Here is a 9,105-nt window from a genome sequence, read left to right as displayed (position 1 = left end):
TGTGTGTGCGCATGAGTGTGTGTGTGTGTGTGTGTGTGTGTGTGTGTGTAGATGCCCAGAGAGAGGGGCCAGAATTGCTGGTAAGGGTCTTTCCAACCCAGTTTTATAAGGTCTAGACAGTTTGGCTGACTTCAGCTCTGATTTTGTAAAATAGAATTGATTTGCAAAGATCTGGGCCAGGAGAGGGCACACCTGGGAAGTGGCTGTGAACTCAGAATAAGGAACAGGGAAAATACCTGAGAGCTACAGAAAAATAGAGGGTCCAGGGCAACCAGAATTTAGAGCTCCTTGATGGGGCTATTGAGTTCACCAGGGCCAAAAGGGAACCAAGCATCAGCTGTCATCTTGGGCCATAAAGAAGGTTCTTGTGAGCGTGGAAAAATAAAGGTCACAGAGGACTGGTCAGTGTCCTGAATCTGAAGTTACACTGAGTGATTTGAAGCTGGATTGTTGCTAAAATTCCCTTATTGCAACTATTCCAAACTCCAATCTACAATTTTCAGGAGTTTCACTGCATGCTAAACTGACAATGAAATGGTATGATTGCTAAGATGAGTGTTCTCAACCCTGGCTTTCCATTAGAGTCTTTAGGAAATTTGGTGCCTGGTCCTCACTCCAGGACAAATGAATCAGAATCTCTGGGTGAGAGATCCAGGAGTCTGTAGTTTTGAAAAGCTTTCCAGGTAATTCTAATGTGCAGCCAGGGTTGGGAACCACTAGCTGAGCCTGAGGTAGGCAAGAGATAGCCAGGGGAGCAAGAGAAAGAGTTGTGGTTGAGAGGTTGTGATTCCTGGGCATAACCTCAGAGAAGGAAAGTTTCCTTGTGTTTATGCTTGGATAGTACTGGAATATAAAGGTGCCAGAGGATATGTTGGGTATGTCACAGGGTTGGTAATGAGTTTAACCTGTGCCTATAATCCAGAAACCAAACTCTGAACATCCCAAAACATAACCAGGATCAGACAACCTAGTGGATGAACAATACATTAAGTTGTGTGTTTCAGTCAAGTATCAAAGATTCACAGAGTAGAAACCCACTCAAGAAACCTCAAGATTAGGAAGGTTTGTAGTAGAGACTACAAATACTAATTTCAAGGGATCCAGGGATCTAGACTCCCAGAGCTGGCAACCAGATACTCAGGGACTGAGGTCATTCCCTCCATCTCTCACTCATTTGATCTCCCTTATCTCTGTTCCTCTCTGCACATCTGCTTCATTCTTCCATTGCAGCTGTCTTCCTCTGATTCTCATTTCACACAAGGCTCAACATGAGTGCTGTAGCCCTAACTTATCATGATCTTTCAGGTCCAGAGCCCAGCACTGACTGACCATTGTCACAATGTCTCTTAGTTCAAATTTTCAGGAAGGGAATCTGGTCACTGTCCAGCAAATGATGGCTGGTCTTGTCTAGCCTTGGGTCAAGCATCAAGTCTCTTCCCATAAGCTGGGCTGGGGGTGGAAACTGTCACATGGTTCACAGGCTGAACATTCTAGGAGACCATTGGAAGGGCAGGTTCTTGTGAGGAGCTGTGGGCAGAGTGGCAATGAAGTACATCTAATACCCATCCATAACCAATGAACCCATACCTTTCTTCTTTCCCATCTTCTGCCTCCCAGGAGATAGGTGGGTGTGGGGGAGACAAGGAGGAGCTTGAAAGAATGTGCCTGTCTGCTGTCAGGATCCAGTCTAGCATCTGAGAGAGGTAACCACAGACTGGCACAACCAAAAGACAGTCTACAAACCCTCAACCAGCATTTATGTACATGATTATAGAGGTGTCGTCTTCCTCCTGAAACTATTGAAAAGTCAGTCCCTTCTTGGCAATAGTGAAAGCCTGAAGATGTCTGAAACACAGGATCTCTGTTTGCTCAATTTTAATCTCATACTTTCTACTGCATTGTGACATGTAAAAATGTAACACATTCAGACACTAAGAAGGATTCTCCTTCCCTTGGGCCTTTATCTAATTGTTTGAAAAATTTGCCATTAACAGGTGATTATAGTGGTTTGACAGTTTGCTTGACAGCTCTGAAATAACATTCTTGGCTTTTAGTTGACAATCTTTTACTGAAACTCAAAATGATACTTTCCAGAAACTTAGAACTTCAGTCAGTTTGAAGGTTCATGAGAATTTTATAAACTCCCCAAATGGAGAAATTGTATGTAAACTCATCTTATGGGCCAACACTGGCTATTGCAGCAAAGAGCAGCAAAGAATTGAGTGGTCCTATAGTATTCCTTCTTTTCTTTAGTTAAGTTCAGTTGCACAGGGGCAGGAGGGCAGGAGTAGTCTGGACTTGGGGGCCATTTTTAGAGGGAGAAGGCCAGGATAAAAATCTCCCTTCCACTCCAGCCTGTAGACAGTCCGAATATATTTTTTTCTTTTTGGGCCCCTGGGTGTAGAGGCAAAGTGAAGCCAGGAGAGGGAAGAAGGTATACAGGGAAAAGTAGAGGAAGGACCAGTAACAAATGTTGTCTATTTTCACCTTGCCCAGAGCATGTGGTCCCTGAAAATCATGTCTGTGGCTCTGGCATAATACCATCATGCCAATATGCAATAATTTATTCTAGAGTCTTAGATGGTGTCAATTATTTTAGCTTTTTCCCCAAGTACAGCTATTGGAGATTCTGGATAATTAAAAAAAAGAAGAAGTCTAATACTTGTATTTTACTGACAAAACAGAACGCCTTTAAACCAAAAGGATGATTTATTGGAGCTGAAAATAAAACTCCTGCCTACTGAAGTCTGGTGCAGCTGAGTTATCACTATTTTTGTCCTGTAATTTGTTTCATAGGGTACTAATTAACAGGGCAAAGTCTGTTGCCAGCAAAGTAAATCACATTTTGCTGTTTTCTTCTTTTCTAACAAGACCCAGACCTGGTCTTTAATTAAAGAGCAAGTTCCAAGAGCACTATTAGCTAGTGCAGTTGGGAAACATTTGACTGGGAAGATCATGGTGAAACATGCTGTGCAGAGTTCAAGAAAGATAGTGAGAGGGAGGAAGAAATGGAGGGAGAGAGAGGAATTGATTGCACAGGTAACCTTCAAAAGAAGAGACTGTTTTCCTCAACTGTCCCATCTTTTCTCTGTTCCCCACAACTTGGCTTTTCTCCTCTGGCTCTACTCAGCTGACACACTGTACCAGAAACATCCTTAAAAAAAAACCTCATCCTCCCCCACCACACACACACCAGTTCATTCCTGTCCCCCAAACAGTACTTTTCCTTTAAGGTGGCAACTCTGCGTGCGATTGGGCCTCTCTGCCTCCAACCGCCTCCTTCTCCAGGCCTTTTTCTTCAACCTTCCCCCTCAGTGACCTCTGACTCAGGGCCTTGCAGCCTGACCAGTGCAACTCATCCCTCATCGCTCCCCTCCCATCTCACCCTCCTTGCCTGCCCTTAGTCTTCACTCTTTTCTCCCTTGCCTCTTTCTTCCATCCCATTCCTGGAGGCTCTGGGCCGGCGGCGGCCCTCTGGTTTCTCCTCCCTCCTTGAACCCTCTGAGACATCCTTTGGAGAGGGTATATGGTGAGGCAGCTTGCTGATGGGTGGGCGAGGAAAGCGAGTGCCTAGCTTGCACCCTGGAAACAGGAGTCTGACGTCACCACGCCTTGCCTGTCAATCTCCAGCGGGCGCGCTGCTCGTAACCGCCTTTTCTTGTACTGACTGTCTCTGTAACTCTCGGCGGCGCCGGCACAGCTACCAGCGCCCCGCACTCCTCTGCGCGCCGTCCCGGCCACCTCCTTCAGGCGTCGGCTCTGTCCGCGCGGGCAGCGCAGCCTGACGCCCAGCCACAGCGCTCATGATCAGCGATTTACTGAAGCCCTGACTCCCCAGGTGAGCAGCCCGGCTCTCTAGAGGAACTCTGAGGGCGTGCAGAGGGGAAGGGGTGAAGGATGGCCAGGGGATGGCTCCTTCCTGGAGCCAAGCATGACGCCACACACCCTCCACCTACACAGACCTCCTAGCTTCTCTCCCCCGAAACCGCTTTCCCAGGGGTCTCTGGCCTCCGGGGTCCGCTGTGCTCCACGGTCGCAGAAACTTCGCTTTCAGCACCGCGGACAGCTCCTCCGCCTCCCAGTTGAGGAGAGCGCCTGACCGAGCCGGTCAGAGCCAGGGCGGCACTCGCTGAGGCTGACACTACTAGCTTGGTGCGCAAGATGTGTGTGCAAATACAGGCATACTTACGTGATCTGTGTGTATGCGAGTGCGTGTTATTCGTGTGTATATCTGTGCAAAAACTCAGATATCAGTGCGGGCATCCCTTGTGCATTGCACTCACACGCTCACTCACTCACTCAACAGGTATTTATTTTGGGCTCTCAACCACTGCTTCCTCGCTCTGCTCTGGGGTCCCGGGGTGGGATGGGCAATATGAGCGGGGGAGCAGCGCCCGGCGAAGTACGCTGGCGGCGCAAACCGCACACCTGACGCTTGTTCTCTCTCCACGCAGGGTGTAGCTTCCCGCCGTGATGAACGCGAGCTCATCTTCGCTCAACGACTCCCAGGTGGTGGCAGTGGCGGCCGAGGGTGCGGCGGCAGCGGCCACCGCAGCAGGAGCGCGGGACACCGGTGAATGGGGGCCCCCGGCAGCCGCAGCCGCAGCGGCGCTGGGGGGCAGCGGCACAGCTAATGCGTCGCTGGAGTTGTCTTCGCAGCTGCCAGCGGGGCCGACGGGGCTGCTGCTGTCTTCAGTGAATCCATGGGACGTACTGCTCTGCGTGTCTGGGACGGTGATCGCAGGCGAAAATGCGCTGGTGGTGGCGCTCATCGCGTCCACACCTGCGCTGCGCACGCCCATGTTCGTGCTGGTAGGCAGCCTGGCCACCGCCGACCTGCTGGCGGGCTGCGGTCTTATTCTGCACTTCGTATTCCAGTACGTGGTGCCCTCGGAGACTGTGAGCCTGCTTACTGTGGGCTTCCTCGTGGCCTCCTTCGCTGCCTCTGTCAGCAGCCTGTTGGCCATTACGGTGGACCGCTACCTGTCCCTCTACAACGCGCTCACCTATTACTCGCGACGGACCCTGTTGGGTGTGCACCTCCTTCTCGCTGCCACCTGGACGGTGTCCTTAGGCCTTGGGCTGCTGCCGGTGCTTGGCTGGAACTGCCTGGCAGAGCGTGCCGCCTGCAGCGTGGTGCGCCCGCTGACGCGCAGCCACGTGGCACTGCTCTCCGCCACCTTCTTTGCGGTCTTCGGCATCATGCTGCACCTTTACGTGCGCATCTGCCAGGTGGTCTGGCGTCACGCGCACCAGATCGCGCTGCAGCAGCACTGCCTGGCGCCGCCCCACCTTGCCGCCACCAGAAAGGGTGTGGGTATGCTGGCCGTGGTGCTGGGCACTTTCGGTGCCAGCTGGCTGCCCTTTGCCATCTACTGCGTGGTAGGCAGCCATGAGGACCCAGCTGCCTACACCTACGCCACCCTGCTGCCAGCCACCTACAACTCTATGATCAATCCTATCATCTATGCCTTCCGCAACCAGGAGATCCAACGCGCCCTGTGGCTCCTGTTTTGTGGCTGTTTCCAGTCCAAAGTGCCCTTCCGCTCCAGGTCCCCCAGTGAGGTCTGATGGCTCCTTCCATCCTCTAACCAACACCACGCCCCCAACAAGCCAGCCTTTGGTGAGCTTCTCCGTGCCTGCTGATGGACTCTGAGATCCCACAGTGTGACTCTGACTTTGGAAAGAGAATAAACATAAGCACAACAAACTCACAAGGACAAAGAGGCTTGTTGGAACTTTACATATACAGTGTATACATGTGTACATATATATACAAATATTTGTATCTTCTGGAGGTGTTCAGGATGTGGAATTTCCTGTTCTGTGAAAAAACTAACAAAAAGGTGGTTGTATACTCAAATTGTACATCACACTTGTCAAATGAAGACATTCCAATACTGCTTAATTATAGCACTTTATTTTTAGCTGCTGAACTGCCAAAACAGTGTTGCCATTTTCAAGGGCAGGGGAAGGGGGGTAAAAGTGTATTTTTGTTGTATGTGATAGAATATTTTGCTGCATATGCATCAGTAAATTACAACATATTTTGTACACAAATAAACACATTATAAAAATGTAATTTTTGGCATGTGACTGATGATAGAATTACCATTTAAGAGACGAATTATTAGTGTATTTACTTTAAAAGTTTATTTTGTGTTATCTCCATCCTGTGAAAATCTTAATGTAAAAAATCACACACATTTGCACATTATTCATAAATTGTCACTGAAACACCTAATCCAGATTATTGGGGAGGTACAGGAACTGAGTAATATATTCACATAACAGTATTCACAGGACACTAACAGGTTATTTGTGTATCAGTGCAAATTAATCTACTCCCTTGGTTACTGGGTTTGGAAGACAAGCTCCAGAGGATGTCTGAAACCATTCCTTTATCTTACCACATGTGTACTTGTGAATCCTGAAACCACAAATTTTAGATGTATTTTTTGCCGTTTGGAAAGAATTTTAAATGTTGAAAATTCATATTGACTGAGTATACTGTTACTGGCCAGGTCTTGTAGCAAAATGCACAGCCTTATAAAATAAATAAATTCATCAAAGACAGGATTCCAAGATATACTGTGTTCATGAGGTAAATTAAGATAAGCCCAGTAGCCCACTTTGAGGCACTCTTATCTTCAAAGTACAGGACATTAAACTAATATCCTCAAGAACTAAATATTCCCATTCGGAATTGTTAAATTGTTCCCCTCCTTCCTTTCTTACAGGTCATGTGAGGATAAATAAGATAACATATATGGACATATTCTGAGCACCTGTGAAGACATATGCACACAAGCACAGGTAGTTACTGGTCTTAGGCCTTAGGAAAACATATACAAGTAAATTTTTTCATACAGTCCACAAATATTTATTGAATGCCTACTATCTGCTAGACACAATCCCAGGGCTGGGAATACAGATGTGAACTAAACAGAAGAAAGGTCTCTGCTCATAGTGTTATCCTCTAGTAGGGGAGATGGCCTACAAGCAAATAAATATGTATGAAGAGATTTATTATGAAGAATTGGCTCATGCAACTGTGGAGGCTGAGAAGTCTCAAGGTGTACAGTCAGTAAGCTGGAAACCCAGGAATGCTGCTGGTGTAGTTCCAATCTGAGTCTGAAGTCCTGAGAACCAGGAGAGCCCACAGGTTCAGGACCCAAGAAGAACTGATGTTTCAATCAGAAACCAAAGGCAGAAAAATACCAATGTTCCAGCTCAGACCAATCAGGCAGCAGGAGTTACTCAGCTCTTTAGTTCATTTCTGGGCTTCAATTGATTGGATGAGTCTCCTCTACATTAGGGAAGGCAATCTGCTTTACTCAGCCTACTGAGTAGGCGGACAAACCCAAAATAAGAAACACCCAGAATGTTTAACCAAATGTCTGGGCACCCCGTGGTCCAGTCAAGTTGACACATAAAACTAACCATCACACCAAGAGAACACAGTAATCCAAAATAAAGAAGAAAAAGTGTTCCAGGAGGGAGGAGTCAACCGGGTCAAACATTGCTGAGAAAATAAGTAAAATGAGGATTAAAAACAATGACTCTAGATTTTGTAATGTGAATGTCATTGGTGAACTTGACAAGAGAAACTTCAGGAGGGGGGGGTGGGGGGGGAGGGAGGATTAACTGTAGAAGGTACAAGAGAAAATGCACCAGCAATCAAGTCTCCAACATCTTGCAACAGAGCTGTGACCTTTTTATCAATATAAAACACGCTAAGTTTTATAGACTTATAGTTTTATAGTGGCTGTAAATTTAGATCCAGTAGGATCAGTGTTATTGCTCATTCATCAAATTAACATTTTCTAACAAACAACCTTTATAGACTATTCAGCAACATCAGACACTCTTTCAGGCCCTATTAGTATCCAGGATGCTTTCAAGTGGACTGAAATAACAAAAGCTCTGGCTGTAAACTTTTCCAAACATGTGGTGGGGAAAACAACATGATTTCAGAGATGGAACAAAGAAGTCAAATTATTATACATGTTATAATTACAGAGAAAAATTTCTTGCAATCAGCAAGTTAAGAAAGTTCAACACTAAGACAGTAAGACAGACTATGGATCTGACTTCAGTCCACTTGGTATTAATATTCAATATCTCCCCTAGTCCTAATCAAAACGTTTGAGAGAGCCAAGGACAAGAGGATACTAAACAATCAAGCTGTTAATATCCCTGGCTTACACAGTTGGCCAGGCTGTGTGATGTCAAGGGTCTGGATATTAACCTCCCTGATGATGTAAGGATAAAAAACTGTGAGTATATCTTGAAACATTTCTATGAAGGAATGTCACATATTCACTAGACCCATCAATTATTAATAATTTCTATTTTAAGACCCTATGCTAGTTGCTGGAAGCATATAGTCTTTGAGAAAAGCAAGATTCACTCAAATATCCAACCACTTACCCATTTTGCTATCTAATAGGCATCCTAAATTTAATACATTTAAAATAGAGCCACTAATCTTTACCTCAATAAGTGCTCTTTCTCCCTTCTTTATCATCTAAATTAATGGCAATGACATCTTTCTAGTTGTGCAGACCAGAAACCTTGGAATCACACTTACACTTCCCTTTCTCTCATACCTCCCATCCAATGTGGATGCCTATTGCCTTTATTTTCAAAGTATACCCAGAATCTAGCCACTTCTCACATCTCCACCACTATCATCATCTCTTACTTGAATTACTGTGGTAGCCTTCTCTCTGGTCTCCTGGCTTCAGTTCTTGTGCCCTTCAGTCTACTGTCTGTACAGTGGCTCATCCTACAAACAGTTGCTCTTTTGACTACCCTTCAGATCAAAGCACGGGTCCACTAGCAGTACAATCTGTCTCAAAAGAACAAACTTGGGGAAGAGTTATTTAGGCTCAAGAAATAGGCCTCCAGGAAGAATTTTTTTCTTCTTCTTTTTTTTTAACATATTTATCGGAGGATAATTGCTTTAAAATGGTGCGTTACTTTCTGCTGTAGAACAAAGTGAATCCGCTATACATAAACATATATCCCCATATCTCCTCCCTCTTGCGTCTCCCTCCCACCCTCCCTATCCCACCCCTCTAGGTGGACACAAAGCACCGA

General features: G+C 46.2%; 1 protein-coding gene across 1 annotated transcript; it reads left to right on the top strand.

Annotated features, from left to right (window-relative positions):
- The first annotated feature begins 4,470 nt into the window (after window positions 1–4,470).
- GPR6 (G protein-coupled receptor 6) lies at window positions 4,471–5,571 on the top strand. Its single transcript, XM_060115190.1, has one exon. It carries the CDS (start codon window positions 4,474–4,476, stop codon window positions 5,569–5,571), a length of 1,098 nt encoding a protein of 365 aa, XP_059971173.1. The 5' UTR covers window positions 4,471–4,473.
- Window positions 5,572–9,105: the final 3,534 nt, after the last annotated feature.

Source organism: Mesoplodon densirostris, chromosome 12, assembly GCF_025265405.1.
Source record: "Mesoplodon densirostris isolate mMesDen1 chromosome 12, mMesDen1 primary haplotype, whole genome shotgun sequence".
NCBI classification, from domain to species: Eukaryota; Metazoa; Chordata; class Mammalia; order Artiodactyla; family Ziphiidae; genus Mesoplodon; species Mesoplodon densirostris.
The sequence above is the reverse complement of the archived record's forward strand: the minus strand, read 5'-3'. Positions and strand labels throughout refer to the sequence as shown.

What these genes read in the sequence shown, in the direction of transcription:
- GPR6 (XM_060115190.1), top strand. Translation starts at nt 4,474, where the DNA reads ATGAACGCGAGCTCATCTTCGCTCAACGACTCCCAGGTGGTGGCAGTG.